General features: G+C 36.6%; 1 protein-coding gene across 1 annotated transcript in view; it reads right to left on the reverse strand.

Moving 5' to 3' along the window:
- The window catches only part of LOC144447184 (receptor-type tyrosine-protein phosphatase F-like), a 43,216-nt gene that overhangs the window by 21,268 nt on the left and 3,819 nt on the right, over positions 1–18,129 (reverse strand). Inside the window, exons 6-10 of the mRNA XM_078137089.1 lie at positions 17,581–17,716; positions 16,361–16,443; positions 15,435–15,558; positions 13,795–13,893; positions 13,581–13,612 (exon numbers count right to left, since the gene is read on the reverse strand). Coding sequence (XP_077993215.1) covers positions 13,581–13,612; positions 13,795–13,893; positions 15,435–15,558; positions 16,361–16,443; positions 17,581–17,716 — 474 coding nt within the window. The remainder of the gene's footprint in view (positions 1–13,580; positions 13,613–13,794; positions 13,894–15,434; positions 15,559–16,360; positions 16,444–17,580; positions 17,717–18,129) is intronic.

Below are 18,129 nucleotides of genomic sequence, written 5' to 3' on the forward strand. Positions count from 1 at the left end.
GATTTTGACCCAAGCTATGCATGCCACGGTCACAAGCTATATTGCGTCAGATCGATTTGCCAAACAAGTTTGCCAGAATTAACGCATCCCATCAAACCATGGACCCTCCACAAAGGTGGAGTGTCTATGGTCAAACAAATGACAGGTCGCAGAAACTATGGTCATGGAAGTATGAACGTCGTTTATACTTGTACGCCGTGACATACAATGAGCGCAGTGCCATGATTGACCGGATTATTCAGTGTCGACAATCCCAGTTAATATAATCCCAAAGGCAAACTTGTTTTATTTACCACCTTGCCAAGCAACACAGGGTGGTGGCGAGGCGAAGTTGTAATGTACTGTCGCTTTGATATTCACGATTTTGGAAAGGAAATAGATAACATCGGGTTAGATCTTGAGAGTAAATAAGAAGAAAAGAAGAGTTAATTTGAAATCAGTGATAAACGAGTTGTCTATTTTTAAGAAACTAAATATAAGGAAAGCTATGGGTCCTGATAACATATGTGGTAGGTTACTGAATGTCTATGCATCGCAGTTAGCTAGTGTTTCCAGTAGATTGTTCAATTGGTCGTACGATGATCATACGATATCAACCATTTGGAAAACATCTACCATCTGTCCGGTCCCTAAAAACTTCCAAGGCATCGTCCTGTAGCACTGACTTCCATTGTGATGAAATGCTTCGAGCGTATTTTACTTTGTCAAAACCCACAAAAACATTCACACCTTGACCCATACCAATTTACATATTAAAGTAATAGAGGTACTGATAATGCAACTCTCACATTACTTCACGATGCGTATACACATCTTGAAATACCAAGTTCATTTGTAAGACTATTGGTTATTGATTTTTCATCAGTCGTTAACAGAAGACCACCAAACATGATGGCTCATAAACTTAGTTATTTAAACGTTAACCCCAAACTCATCCTCTGGATAATGGATTTTCTTGTCAACCTTTCCCAGTTTGTTCGCAGCCTTCCATTCAACATTTAGGGGTGCCTCACAGAGCACGATACTCTCACACAAACTATTTACACTTTACACAAATGACTGCTCATCAGGTACCGATACAAATCCACTTATCAAATATTCTGATAACTCTGCATTAGTTGACCTGTCAAATTCTGACCGTACTTATTTCGATGAAGTTGATGGGTTTGTTACTTAGTGTAAAGAAAACTACTTGGACGAAAGGTCGACTTTAGGAAGAAACCTAAAGTAGTGCCCGACCTTTTTATTGACAATGTTAAAGTTGAACAGGTGACTAAATATATATATATATATATATATATATATATATATATATATATATATATATATATATATATATATATATATATATATATATATATATATATATTAGTCATCAACTTCTATAAAGTCCAAAATGAAATGATAAAACATGTACATTTTGGAAATTATCTCATGTATAATGCTAGATTATAAAGTGACAAAGAGTGGTTCATCTGAGTGGATAGCTAAACCTCTTGACGATTTATAAACAATGGGAAATAGGCAGCTATCTCGATGTTCATTTTAACCTATTTTCCCAGAGAATATTTTCAGAACTGGTATCCAAATTACCAAGATCACGTTTTTCATATTTACTGATATGCCGCTTTAGTTATGGCCGGTTTTGTGAGATGTTTTGCGTGCACAATGTAAACCACAGACAAGGCATGTAAACTTCTACTTGCAAACCCGTCTATTTCAGGCTTGGCCTCTTACCACTCTTGGAGGAATTGTACTGACTCCTCCAAGACCACGTCTGACACAGTGGCCTGAAACCCATAGTCTATCGCGAGTATATTGTCTACCCTTCAAGAGACACACATTCTCTGCCAGTCACCCTTTTAAAAATACGCTTGTTAAACGTCTGCTCCTGGAGTTAAATTTGGTTCAACTCATGAGCAAAATATTTGTACGTGACTCCGGGTCCCTTTCAGACAATCCGAATTTTCACGCACGTCCCAATTCGTTTTTTTCCCGTGACAACAATTTTCTCCTGAGCCTCCCCCTACCCTAATCTAGTTCCTGACGACCGTATTCCAATTTTACACTACATCTTTACATATTACGTATAGTCAATGTCATTACTCTCGTTGCCGATGTGTTGGCAATTATATATATATATGTATAATATCCATAATCTACGGAAGCGTATTAGTGCCAAGTTGTAAGGGAAAAAATAAAATTTAAAATCTCGTAATTACGAGATTTCAATTCTCGTAATTACGACTTTTTTCTCGTAATTACGACTTTTTTCTCGTAATTACGACTTTTCAATTCTCGTAATTACGACTTTTCGATTCTCGTAATTACGACTTTTTTCTCGTAATTACGTCTTTTTTCTCGTAATTACGACTTTTCAATTCTCGTAATTACGACTTTTCGATTCTCGTAATTACGACTTTTTTCTCGTAATTACGACTTTTTTCTCGTAATTACGACTTTTCAATTCTCGTAATTACGACTTTTCGATTCTCGTAATTACGACTTTTTGAATCTCGTAATTACGAGAATCGTAAAGACATTTCGATTCTCGTAATTACGTCGCAATTCTCCGGTAAGTTGATATCTAACTGGAAAAATCACACTGCCATTTTAAGTTCATGTTATAAGCAACAGCTGAGTTCTCAACAACACCCGATCATCGGGTAGTAAGTACATTTAAGGTGAACTGAACACTCTAATATAAGTCCAGTGAAATTACATAACACCTATAGGTTAAAAAAAGAAATGGCAATGAAATAACGTGTTCACATATGTACACACATATACTGGATGCAACAAGAAGGTAGTAGGTTCACTGCAATTTTTAAACAGGCAATCTGTCAATGAACTTAGCCAAATAATAAACACAAAACAAGAATTCCAGAACAACAAGAATTCTTCATCAGCAAAGAATTTGTTCAAATAAATCCAATATTAAACATATATATATATTCTTCTGAAATTCGGACACAACTCCAACTTATATCCAATGATGAAGATGTAGGGAAATTGTCCAATACAAGACAGGATTACGACTGATGAAGGACCTAACGGCCGGTCCGAAACGTCTTAAAAGAAGGATCGATAAAGTTTCTATCTGGGGACGTCTCGCCAATGCCTTCCTACTAACACCCTGATATACCAGGGTCAATAACCTCGACAAACCGGTCACTTGGCTAACTGACCCTCAAACCAATATTATTATACCATACCAAATACATATATTCAAGTATTTATCAACCGTGGAAAAGGTCTCCACACATTTTCAAACTTGATCGAACGACCTACGGTGCCACGTTATTGAATTTTAAATTTCAAAACCGTATAAATCTGATTTACCTTAATGAAGAAAATTCTAAACTAAAGTTGTGAATTTTACCTTCAATTTCAAATCCATTATTGATTCATTTTGCCGACATATAATGAAAGAATATTCTTCGCTTTTTAATGCACTCGAGTTTTTTTTAAAGAAACGAAAAACGCAATCAAATCATACAAACCGGTTACCGTGTCAAACACTCTATAGTACATTTGCTTAGTACATCAAAATCATAAGATTCGTGTCTGAACAATTCAAAAATTGATAAATAACAAACAATAAAAAATCATAATTTCATAATTACGACAATCAAAAAGTCGTAATAACGAGAATCGTAAAGTCGTAAATACGAGAATAGAAAAGTCGTAATTACGAGAATCAAAAAGTCGTAATTACGAGAATCGAAAAGTCGTAATTACGAGAATCAAAAAGTCGTAATTACGAGAATCAAAAAGTCGTAATTACGAGAATCAAAAAGTCGTAATTACGAGAATCGAAAAGTCGTAATTACGAGAATCGAAAAGTCGTAATTACGAGAATCGAAAAGTCGTAATTACGAGAATCAAAAAGTCGTAATTACGAGAATCAAAAAGTCGTAATTACGAGAATCGAAAAGTCGTAATTACGAGAATTGAAAAGTCGTAATTACGAGAATCTTTTAGTACGATTCTCGTAATTATGACTCGGAGAATTAAACCTGTGATTATTATGAAAATCTAAAACATGTATATATTAGTAAAGTTCATGTTCGTATAAAACATGTGGCGTCTTACGATGTTTTTATCACCATGCATGGCAGCATGTGACCTATTTTTGATCAGCAAGGAGCAAGGTCCAAATACATTTTATGCACTTCGTTGAAAGCGCTTACAATGTAGTACTATATAAGGGTAAAGTTACTTGATGGAGGGGGCGAAGAAAATGGCATAAAAACAAGTTACTTTCCGAATTTTAAGGCTGTGACTATTTTGATGTGATTGCTTATATTTTCCATGTTACCTCTAACTCCATTCCTCCGCAGAAAACCAAAAACAAAACAATACTACATATTTGATAATGAGAGGGTGATGTGCCCCCTTCTAAATATGGACCTTGGGAATCCCAAAAGTCAAATGGTTCACTCCTAAATCCAGCGCTCAGAGTGATAACTGACTTGCTACTAACTGTTGTTGGCTTACCACATTCAAAAAGTCGTAATTACGAGAAAAAAGTCGTAATTACGAGAATCGAAAAGTCGTAATTACGAGAATTGAAAAGTCGTAATTACGAGAAAAAAGTCGTAATTACGAGAATCGAAAAGTCGTAATTACGAGAAAAAAGTCGTAATTACGAGAATCGAAAAGTCGTAATTACGAGAATTGAAAAGTCGTAATTACGAGAAAAAAGTCGTAATTACGAGAAAAAAGTCGTAATTACGAGAATTGAAATCTCGTAATTACGAGATTTTAAATTTTATTTTTTTCCTTACAACTTGGCACTAATACGCTTCCGTAATAATCACAACATATTTCCTGCTCAAAGAAGAACTGTTTCAGCTTATTCCATTTCGATATAAAGTCCAGGGATAAAATACCCATGTACTACTCCTTATATTACTGGCTAGGTAATGTCAACCGTAAAATAATCCAAGCACCAGCGTCCCTAAAATCCGTGAAACAGTGTCGATATTACAGTATTTTGCTGACACTTATTACTTTCTGTAACTGGTCTATATTTGTGATATCATGGTAAATATGCTTGGAATTTATGGCCTAACAAACCAGACATTACGTAGATTTGAATATTGAATCAAGAAAATCAAAAACAAAAACAAGGCCATGGCCATGGCCGGTCAGGTACTGATATTAGTACTTTAGACATCAGTGGGGGTCACACTTGGTCATTGAAACTATATTGACCGACCAAAATTCTAAACATCACGGATAAATAATTTCATATCGGTTTTTAGACCACGTGGCTTTGACATGACATCATCAGCTAAATTTGCAATACGAAAGTAACGTAAAACATGGATGTATCTAGTAGGGAGCAAAGTCCGCATGTGTATGGATGTTTGAAGATTTACTATCGGTATATGGGAGGCATAGAGGGAAATATTTGAATAGCGTTATTTAACGTTACATAATTCATAACTGACTACTAAACTACCGTCAAGAGGATTGTTTTTGCTTCCATTTATCTGTATTAATTTTTTTAAAAGGCAGTGATGGTGACTGCCAATGCCGATAGTGAAAATATGGCCCGCACATTCTGAAGATTTGTGTATCATACAAGTTCAATGTTGTAGCTGAGAATGTGATTTATATTTATAACTCAGTAGAATGGGTACCGGTACTGATGCGAGGGATGTGAACCAACCTTTGTGTTGCGTGCTTTTTAATATCACCGTGTGTGTGTGTGTGTGTGTGTGTGTGTGTGTGTGTGTGTGTGTTGTTTGTTTGTTTGTTTGTTTGTTTGTTTGTTTGTAATGTAGATTCGTCGTTGATATACTGCTACTAGATCAGACCGTGGGTTATACAGTATACTTACATGATCAGAACATGACCAGACACAACTCTCCACGGCACCATTTTGGTTTTGCAACTTTGATTACTTTGTTTTGAATAGCTTTTGTCAAGTTCTTGACTTTCCTGATATGACAATAAAGCAAGGGCGGTGAAATATTATTATAGTAGTCCTTCAAAAAACAAGACAATTTTGAAACTTTTAGTGGAAAATGTTAGTGAAGACACAGTTTACCCGCATAAATTAACTAACAAAAGACAAAAGAAATGTACACATGGTTCATTTTCTAGGTGTCGACCTCATGAATATGCACCAAGATTTAGAACCGAGTCAGCTTTAAATGCGTTCACACCTCCAAATCTGGTCTGGACAATATTGTCTGGGCTTAGTCACCCTTTTATGCCGACTACAGAGCGGCCCTGGTGCGGACTATTTCTGCCACCTATTAATGCCTGAAAGTCAAGTGGCATATGCTGAGGTTGTGTACAACCAGCAACCCATAACATTTTAGCAATCTACAGTTCTACCTCAGTATGGCTATTAGCCATGCTAGGTAGTTACTATAATGATTAATATAATGGTTGTCTTGGTAAAAGTTGTCGACCCCCCCCCCCCAAAAAAAAAAAAAAAAAAAAAAAAAAATCAACAAAACATTCTATGATATTGAAAGCGCTCCTGGCATGTAATTCCATAGAACAGTTTCCTGTAGGGAATGGCAGCGATTTCATTCAAACTCAAAGACAGAGATGTTGCTAACCAACGTGAACAGCCATAAAAATTTTTATGTGAATGAGTATGACTCTGAGATCCCGCTAACGGTTTCATTGTTGTCGGTCTAACCAGAGACACTGGAGAACTTCACTGTCTATGATCTAATCATAGTCGTATTGCTCAGTGTGAAAACTGTGCAAAGCGTTACTATTTTGGCGTTGTATTTTCGCACATTTTTGGTTCACAAGGGTCCAATAATTTAAGCTTGAGTTAGGAAATAGGCCTGTTAAAAAAATTGTGTTGTTCCGATTAGGCAAAATAAATAAATAGGTGGGGTAGGTAGATTTATTTTTATTCATGTGCGAGTGTCTAATTCTGGTTTTCCATTTTTTCCAAATGATCTCTGTGTTATTGGCTTCTTTCCATTAGATGTACAACCATTACAGATTGGAGGAACAGTTTTATATTGTCTTTTTAAGTTGATGTCAGTTTCTGCTTCCACTATGTCTCGTGAGACTTCACAATTGTTGCGATTTTGTTAGTTTTTCAAGAACACGTAAAAAAAGTTAAGGGTCGGCAGTGAAAAACTAGGTGGGTCGGGTAACAGAAACCAAACAGTTATTTTTTAGGCCTAAGGCATAACGTAGCATATAAATCTACCCAACCTGCGCGAGCAAGATCTGCATCGGTCAATGTAATATTTACATGGTCTATTACAATTTGGTAAAGTGTACCATTGTATATGCTTGTGCGAGACGTAAAAAACATCATGCCGTCTAATTGTATGAAACGATTTAGTCACTATGGTTTTGAAGTCAGTGAGATAATGTTTGTGAAGTACCCGGTATCGTGATGTTATCGCTTGTATAGAAAAACCATCACTTTTATCATCATTCATTTTTTAAAGTCTTCAATCATGCCAATTAAAAATATCGATACTGCAGTCATTTATGTGACTTTTTTTCAAAAAATGTTTATCGTGCATCTCGATTATATTTTGTTTTCGTCTTCGTAACATCTTTTTTTTTTAATTGTGCCAAAAGTAGTAGCTACCACTTATAGAACAGTGGAAAAATGCAGAATGAGACTCAGAAATGTAAAATCATTTACTTCAATGTCCAAAATGCGGACATCAGAAAATGATGCATGCACGTTGTGATGGACTCGTGATTAGCTCTAGTCCAGATGCCAATTGGTATCTAACTAAACCATAGACAATAGAGAGGGTCCTCTCTATTTTCTATGACTAAACCAAGTTTAGTGAGTGGAGGTGTAAATGGTAACGATACTGTTTAGGAACACGGTGATAGGAACTAGACGAGATTAGCACTGACAACACACGCTCCGCGAACTCCAGCAAAGAGGCCTGGTGGGGTATATAGAGACTTGTCAGAGTTGTCGGAGCTACTGTTCATGTACATATAAGTTCCACGTATTCTCAATTTATTTCGTGCAGGATAGAAAACAGTCAGTATAGTCCTTGTGTTCTCCGGTGTATAGCCGATGGATTGGATAGTGAGATCTCGAGTCATGATATGTGTGATACATTGTAGTTTATACACCAGAACTGAATTTTAGACTGATCCCGTCGGCATCTTCAGAGAAAGCATCAAGCGGGTACCACAATAAACTGAAAACGTAACGACTATAAGCATAACTATAAGTTTTAATTTACATGGAACTACGGTCATATTTGATAAGCTTGTCCCCCACTTCCACATATGGTCTCATACCCCTTGGTCAGCGAACAGCCAATCATGTTCATGTCCGGACATACGAGTTATAAATGGGGCGGTCATATGGGTTAAGTTAGGGTGGAATATAATATATGGAAAAAGTCTGATTGATACTGGCTGTGATGGGTAGTAGAGCATTTTTTAATTGTCAAAAACAGGGTTGGGGGCCGAATGATATGATTCAAAACGTCATGATTTTCTGGTATATCTTTGTTGTCATGTTGTGTGTCCAGTTGAGGATGGCTGTCTTTGACTGGCAAGTTAAGCTACAACAGTAAGTGACTGACTTTGAAAGCAAAGAAAGTGGAAGAACATTGGTGTTAGTTAAAAAACTATTGTTATTAAAGATAAACAAGTAAACACAGCAAAACAATTGAGAGTCGGTACGGAAAGGAACAGATGACCACAGGAAGGTGTTCAGCTGTTCTTCATTGTTCTTTGCAATTTGACGACCGGGCGAGGCCTTGAGTAAGTCCAGAAGTTCGAGCAGTCAGTACGTCGCCATTGATAAGGCCGAATGTTTTTGGCAGTATATTAGGTTGTCATTGAGTAGCTAGCTGTTTATCAGTAAGCTTAAGTCTCGACAAACGTTTGTAGTCGTTTAGGTGTGAGCCATTCACTGGTAATGACTGACATTTTTCCCTACTTGGTCGCAACCTCACCTACAAATTAATTGTATATGGTATTAATTGTATTAACTGTCATACTCTACTGCTTTTCTACCACTAAGACTGTCCCCTGGCGTAAGGACAAGCAATGTGCATTGTCAAAAGTGATTCTCACGTGACCCCTTCGCAGGTGGCAAGAAATGAACAGAAATCAATAAACCCATACCTTGATTGACATTACCCACTATACAAAGAAGAAGTTGAAATAATTGAACTTGAAATGCCTTTTGCAGGCCGATAATGTAGGACAAAGAGGACGTAGTGCTGTTACTTTCTACTACGCAAAAACCACAGACAACTAACACAACAACACTGTAATACTTATGCCGGTAGGATTTAAATAGATTGCTGTGTGAAAATTTCAGCTAATGACCAATTTGCACTTCAGTAAAATTGGTATCGCTGAAAGTTAAACGCGATACAAAAAATACAAATAATACCTCTACCTATTGGTTTTGTTAAAAACAGAATGTCATCTTTGCATGGAAGGTGGTATGTCGTCAACTTAAAGCTAAAGAAATGACAAAATAAAACGAAATAAGGGCAGTTAACAATCACCACATTGTAAGTGTCAAAGAGATGACACCTTCCTATAACCCCCACCTTGCTTACTACAAAGTTCACAACCTTGTAGATAATCTTTGAAGTTTCGCAGTTGTACTTCTAAGAGGGTGAGGGACTGGTATGTGAGTAATGGTCAACAATAGCAACACAGATTCAAAACTGATAACTTTGAATATTCGAGGTAGCCTACCTCCATTTTTGAACAAACCATGGAGGTAGGAACACGTCTTTTCTACCTCCATGAACAAACCGATGTGTCTTTCATAGGCAACCGTCCTTGAATCATCAACTATACACTCACAGTCGCAGTTTTCAAACAGACTTTATTTGATTTTTGGATACCGGCTCAGCCAACAACCCTCGCTGTTTTCTTCGGATATTTTGTCATGCTCAGGCATTCGTACAAAAGATTCAACACTAATGTTGTGGTATATTGGTTTTGCGAGAACTAATATCGGCGATCACATACTAGTAGTTGTCAGTGTTTTCGCTAAAGCAAAATACACGGAGATGGTTCAAAATCACTTGACTATCATTTCACTCTTATTTGAATCTACAAATATCTCATTAATATTTTCTCCCAGCTTACTTCAAACTATATGACATTTTCCATGAAAAAAAGGTGCGTATCTGGAGCAAAGAAGTGTTTCAGATATCAGAGTGTTCACGTTTGCGTGACCAAGACATAGACTGGCAAGCGACGCCATGAATTGTGATCGAATCCCAGGGTCGGATCGGTAGTAGATCAGTGTTCATGATAATTCATTTGCGTGTTCAATTACTAAGTCATCGATGTAGGGTTATAAATTCAGTGACTACACCATCAACAAAGTTACTTCTTACTATAAATCCTGTTGAAAAAGACCCTAGGAAAATGTCTAAGCAACAATGACGGGTGTTACTTTTTTGCAGTGTTTATCCAAATAGTAATCGTCGAATAACGTGACCCTGGCTGAAAACTGCGACAGTGAATGTACCATAAATTCCCAAAACAGACTGACCAGAACAGACATATTGACACAAAAAAGTGTGCAAGTTTACATCTTGTGACAGGTTTGGTTGGGGTCACCTCCATCGGCTAATGGTCGAAATCGTCATTGTAAAATATTTTTAATTACCCTCAACTACAAATCAGCGTATCGTTGACGATCATTTCAATCGTAAGTGTTTAGAACTGATTCAGAAGTAAAACGTAGAATTATTAATGACAATGGTATGCAAAGTTTTGTTGTTTAACAATCATCAGCGATTTGGCATGTTTGCACAAACCACAGATACTTGTTAGTGCATACACTTTTGATACTTCTATTCTATAAGGTAAAGGCTAAATTTAAAAAGACATGATCCCAGTATTAACTTTTTTGTTGCGGCTATATTTCCTAAGTGAGGTGTGCCAAAGAAAGTTTTCCCATGATACTTTGCGCCAGTGCGACTTTTTGACATTGTACGTTCGATGTTCCCAATGAGTAAATGGAATTTTATCGAGAAGTCTATTCATATTTGTTTATGACAGCATTATATTTTCAATTTTCTGTTTTGGGTCATTTTTGGGGTCAAAAACTGTCATTTGTTTTGTAAATAAAAGAATTCAAAGTAAAAATGAATGACAGCCGCAAAACTAAATTTGAAGATGACATTGATATGCAAATACGTCTAAAACGTGCTGTGTAGTATCATATTATAGCCATGTTATTTTACAATACTCGTGAGAAAGTAGAATTTATTGGTGAAGTAAAGTTGCTCATACACCTAAGAAAATTTGACTACACTTGAATACATAATGAGCAAATGAAATGATCACAACAATCACATATCTTTGTAATATTATGACTATACAAGATCTAATACAGGGACGAATGGGGTACTTATCAAATAATGCCCTCCATAACTCAGAAATAAATGTAGATGCGCTGTACCATGCAGTTACGATCAGCAGTTTTGAACTATGGAGGTAGGAAGGAAGGAGGTAGGAAGGATTATAGTCCTACCACCATTTCTGAACAAAATCGTTGTCCTTGAATTGGAATGGTATGCTTTTAATACAAAAGTTGCACAAACATATGTTCTTGCTTTCAAAAGTTTTAGAATTAACACCATGATTTCACCGTCGCCCATACTGAGGTTTTCCTGCATCTATTGCTATGGATTTTGTTGGTGGGACTTTGCTGTACTGTATGAACACTTGTTCAGACTCAGGCCACTAAAACACAATTGCAAAAAAAACCCCGTAAAGACACGAAGTATCGTTTTGCACAACGTTCGGCTTGAAGCAGGTTTGAAGGGTAACCATGCACGACAGAGAAGATGGGTTTAGAGCCCCATTCACACCTAAAACAAAAAGCGATTCTAGTCTGTTCCTATTATAGTGGTCTGAGGTTCAGATCAAAGTGCCGCATTCATCCACAACATAAAAAATCATAGACCCTACACGACTGGCGTTTGTAAAAGTCAGTTTTAAACCATAATTACTACACCTCTTTATCTTCTCGGCAAGAACATGCAGTGCTGCAATCCAACGTGAGGACCTCTCACCAACTTTCAGATCACTTCACATTGGGAACGTTGGTGAGAGTTCTACTAATATAATTCAGACTAAGGCAAAAAATATAGCCTTTCTGAGTTGAAATCCGAGGTTTAAATCCTGATATCTGAAAATTCCTAATCAACCCAGATTACATTGAATAAAAAATAAGTCTAACAAACAATTTATGATTTTTCAGTCCCGAAACTTGCTATTATCCATACACTGTATACAAAGCTAAATACACGGTGATTGGTGTATCGCACTCCTTGACTGAGTGGGTCGGAAAAAAAATAGGTAGACTCACTTGTCATAAATCGATTTATATATCCACAAAGGCACTGTGACAACTAAAGCAGTCCCTTTACAGACCATTTTTCTTTAGAAATAGATAGGCTAAAACAATACTGAATGACAGGCAGTCCAAGGTATGCAAAACCATAAGCGAGCGCGTACTCACGATGCTAGATTAACACACTATTTTACCTGCACATTGAAGACGCACAGTAAAAAGACCAGTTTTCAACATTAATGCAGGAAATACAAAGCTAACAATTCAAAATTGTATAAAATGTAAGAAAACAAAAAACAGGCGACAGTCAGAGCATGCATGAACTTCGATTTACAATACCATTATTAAGTTCTTGCATTTTGGGGCTAATGAAGTCATAGAGACTAGAGTGGGCGAGTTTCATCACAGTTAGTATAATCAATGGCACCGTGATAATTCTGACTTTCACTTGAAACTGGACCAGAACAGTCTAGGTCGGACGAGTCGTCATCATCATCAATTCAAAGGCGACGTAACCAAATATACACCGTGAATTCATCTTAGATCGCACCGAGTTGAACAATCATGTCTGTCATTGTTGTCCTCTTTGACTAACATCGAATGTATTTATCATTGTAGAATGTAGACCTTTACGCTGTTTGACCGACTATTGAAGTATAACCCACATAGGTGATATTTCATTGACCTACATGGAAATGCTTGTAAATACTTTTTGCAAGTAGTAGTAGCTCAGACCACTCTAGTATTTTAGTGGTCTGAGGTAGTAGTAAGAGTTTTTGCTAACGTTTACATGCTAGCGTAGTTGTACATGTACGTATACATGTCAGTTCGTATGTACATGTACATTAAATGTAGCTCTCATCATATCATACACTGTACATGTGTGTAACCCTTTTCTTTTGCACCCTCCCCCTCCGCCTTCATGTGGTCAAACACAGACAACTAACTAACTAAATAGTGTTACTGTTAGTTTTCTGTGGGTCAAACAATTAGTGTACACGCCTTGAATCACATGCAGGCGAGATAGATTTGAATATTCATTTGTTTACTGCCCGGTTATCGGGGTGAACTCATGAATATATTCTGAACTAAATGCAAATGTATTCAAATCACTTCCGACTCGCAATCTGAACTATTTTTCAGATCGAGTATAATCCGATTAGACAGGCGCTAATGGGAAAGTACAGAAACGTCCACCTCATCAGCATAAAAGTACAGAATTGAACTCAATCTGAACTATAGTACGGAAAATGTCGTAAACTGTACTATTTTTTCTACTAGTGTCAGACGGGGCTGAAATAGACAACAGAAACACATCAATATAATGACAGCTGAAGAGTGCTTGGTTTGTAAGCCTATCAACTCACAGTGACAAGGCCCCTTAAGTCACTCATTATTTCCTTCATTGAATAAACACAAATATTGGGGTAATCATGCATATCTACTTCTAATATCTTGTACACAGATTAACTTACCGCTTGTTAAATCCAAGATATCAACTGTTGCCGGTGGTGATGACCCAGCACTGTTCCAGGTCACTACAGATACTTTATAAGATTTGAACTTCTTGAGAGCTTTTGAAAAATAAAAATAACATCAAAAGAAGACATTCTAATATAGTTTATTACATGACAAGTGGCAAGTACTCTATAAAATGGCACATTAAGTTTTGTGTTTACTCAAAGTCGGCAACTTGGAAACTACATCATCAAATTTATTGGGTCAGAGGTCACACGTGTTCAAAGAAGATGTCATACCTCAGACCTCTACATAATGCTTAAAAAGACAAGAGTCAAAAGTACATGAGTTGAGAAATGGTACATATGTATATACCCTTACTATGCACAGTCTTTCGGCGACCCTTCAATATTTCTGCTGTAAGCTTCAGACCAAAGTCTGGCATTTTGTCAAGAACAAACAATTAACAATATTATCTTAACAACAATCGTTCTTAAAATCAGATGCAGTAACTATTCTGTCTATTTGATTTTTAATCTACATAATGACCTCTGTTTGAACTTCTAATTTTTTTCATGTGTGACTGTTTAGTTCAGGTTTTCCATCGTTTTCCAAACAGTCTCTATGTTATTTACTCCTTCCTTTCAGATATACTCCCATTACAGATGGGAAGAACAGTTTTCTTTTGTCTTTTTAAGTTGATGTCAGTTTGTACATCCACTATTTCTCGTGAGACTTAATGATTATTTGCGATTTTATTATTTTTTTCTCGAATACAAAAAAAATTAGGGTCAGCAGTGAAAAGCTAGGTGGGGTCGGGTAACCGGAACCAATTTTTTTATATACCTGATAGCATGGCATAAATGTCTTTATCTTACAGATTAGCGATTTCATGGCAATCCTAGAACTCTGAACAATATTTCAGATAACAAAAGTTTCAACAATACAATTTACATGGTTTGGGAGGGTTAGGGTGTTTGTTTGTTTGTTTTTTATTTTAGAAACAAACGTAAAAGAACTACAACACACAGCCAAACAAACAATGCTGTCCTAGCTACTAAAAGTAATTTAGACAAAGTCATGGCAACAATGAATCTGTTAAAGCAAACTTGAAAGGGATACCTTAGTTAAGATTATCTAACAATGACCATTTCTGATAAAATATTATTTTGCCTGTTATTTCTAATAGCAATTTGTTTTTCAATCTTATACAACTGTTTGAGATGTTCGATAAAAATATGGAATGGAGGTAACACTGCAGATCTTCTGGCCTGGTACTGCTTGGCTTGAATCAAAATGTAATTAAGAATCACTGGATAGTTCGTAGATCCACACAGAATTACATCACAGTCGATATAAATTTGTACATTTAATTGTTAACATGTTCCATCACGTCTTAAAGTGTACCCAAAAACCGGCTAATACTATCTCAAATTCACAAAAAAGTTGAAGGATATTTTCATAATTTACATGTTGAAAGCATTGAAGAACAAGTAACTCAACCATGAATGAAATGAACCCAAATTAAGGAAAAACATATAATAATATAATACATATGCATGGCTACTTTTTTAGCAATATGTTGACATTTTACAAGTTTGCGGTACCTAGCTGGCAAAAATCATTGAGGTCATAAAAATTTTTGTTTAACACTGACCTTGAAAATCATGTGTCCTTGCATCGGCAGATTTGTTAACTTCTGCCACTACTTCAAATTCACCTTTTATAAGTGTTACAGTGTATCTTAATACTACTCCACTCATCTGCCTGCGTGTCAGTGGCTATAGGAGTCATAAGAACAGAAAAAACATTAACAACTCTGTGAGGGCGCAATTCTTAAATCATAACCACTTGGTCCGTGTTATTACTGTATTAAGTATCACTTCGAGGAAGAACATCTAATCTGGTGGGTTTTTACTATATTCACTTCCTGTTTAGTACAATGTACATGTGTCTCCAGTTTTAGTGAAAAGATGAAGATGATATTGTTGGTTGGGAAATGATGTAATACAATTAAAACAAAAAAAGTAGCCGCCGGGCTTGGTTTGAATTTTTTTCGTAATCCCCCCCCCCCCTAATTAACTCAAATTGTTTTCGTAACCCCCCCCCCCACCATTTCACAGTCATAACTGACTGTTAATGGCATTCATTGATTCATTCAGTGTTTCATTGAGACAAGGAAGAAGTAAAAATGATTGCAGCTTATTGCCAAAGTAGTTAGTAAAATTGGGAATTAGGCGATGTACGTTGAATCGAAGTCTGAGGGAGCCAGGTGGGGGTGGGGTACAGGAGGGGGCTTCCCCCTCTCGTCCCTGGAGATTTTTGAAATTCAAGGACTAAAAGAATGTTTTCTGGTGCTATTTTAACATGTCAATGTAGTAAAAATAATACATAAAATTTGAGTAGCCCTTTCACTCCCAGTTTTTGAGTGACTCTTTGTGCCAGGTTTGAAAGAAATCATATTGCATGTCTGAGAAATTATCTGTTATGTGTTATGGACAGACGGACGCTGATAGAGCTCGGTGTAGGAGTCCCCCCCCCCCGCCCTTTGGGGGATTAAAATAGTTAAAAACAGGTACTTACCTCCCATTGCACAATTACATCTCTGCTGTCCTCCAAGTCAATATTTTCGGACAGAACGCTTATTTTCAGACGGGTATTTGGTGCTGTTAATAAGTATAGTCATAGTTGTTAAGTTAGTATTTAACAATGTCATCAAGCTGATAGTTGTTTATGGACCTATTTAAATAATACCACAGATGAGATATATATCAGTCCCTCCCATCCCACTCATTATGAATTTCATGGTACTAGCTCACATACAGCCAGTGACAGGTAAGCATTAACAAGCAGAAGCTGTTGCATGTAGCATGTCTGAAGTACAGGTAAATGTATCATATTCCATCTGATAAGTACAGTTTTATGGCCTCTTCATACATTAGGTCACATTCACAGATGAATTTCAAGTTCCACTGCCATTTCTTGTACATTAAGGGATGATCGCACAATGTCGCATAAGCTCAATGAGTGAATATCGTTCATGTATAACAAAACCTCCTCCCCTCCCTTAAATGAATATTCACAAGTGCACACACATTTATATGTGATGTAAACCATAATGCAAAATGTAGCGGTCATACCACTTAACGATCGGTGCAATGTAAAAACATGGTAAACATATGAATTTCCACACTTTATGAACCTGCTTAATATAGGGTCATAGGAAACACAGAATTACTTACAGCTACCGGGTACACTAATGTGCCTGTTATACAGAGAGCTCCAGGCACTAACATACAATGAATTACAAACTGTAAGGGCATAGAGTGACATTTGGAATAATAGCAACATCACAGAAAGTGATAGGTGGAGAAGAATAAAAGTTATAAATTGAAGAGATGAGTTTTAAGAACATGGCGGAAAGATGACTAGAAATATAGACATCAAAGATTATGGGATGGTTGATCCAGATTGAAGGAGCTGTGTAAGAGGATTAATTTGCTGACCAAGCTTTTAGTGTTAGCATATGGGTATCTGAAGAGGAGTAAAGTAGTCCAGGGGGAGCATACAGCTGATGAAGACAAGAAAGATACAAATAACCCTAAAGGTCAAGGTCAAAGGTCAAGGTCTTAACAGAAAGATTGCAGCTAATAATATGGGGGTAGACACAGTCACAATGATTGGAGTCTCTATGTATTACAGTTTTTGAAAGATACAATACAAGTATGCTAAAGGTAAAAATGATTCTGACTGGACTTGTGTCTGGTGGAACTAAGGATCTGACCTTTTAAAGATATACCAACCTTGTTCCACTGTCCTAACAGTGACAGTATCTGACCATTTAGACCACCCAGATCCCGGTGAAAAAGCAGCTGCTACCTGTACATCATAGTTGGTATATCCATCTAGTTCACAGATCTCTCTTGATTGATCCCATTCCTACAGAGAAAGGTTACAATCACAACTAATATTAACCTTTCAGCAACCCTATAACTTTAAAAGCTTCACGTATGATATTGTGAATTACACTTGTATAGAAATTCTTGCAACACTGTCCCAAACTCACGGTTAATTTATAGGGAATTCTATTGTATGGCAAAGGAACAGTCAAGCGCCATAGACGTTGAGTCCCTTGGCAAATGTGTATGATATGATATGAGCTAAACGTTAACAAAGAGAAAAACAACAAATCTTCGTAGAAGACACAGTCCCTTAAATTCTATGAATGGCGACACGATTTAAATGCAAATTATTGCAGTAACAACATTTATTACAAATGTCTGTGATATGCAGGAAATGGCTGATAATTAACCCTGAAGGTTAATGTCAAGGTCAAGGTCTTAAAAGAAATC

The sequence above is a fragment of the Glandiceps talaboti genome, chromosome 16, assembly GCF_964340395.1.
Source record: "Glandiceps talaboti chromosome 16, keGlaTala1.1, whole genome shotgun sequence".
In the NCBI taxonomy this organism is placed as follows: Eukaryota; Metazoa; Hemichordata; class Enteropneusta; family Spengelidae; genus Glandiceps; species Glandiceps talaboti.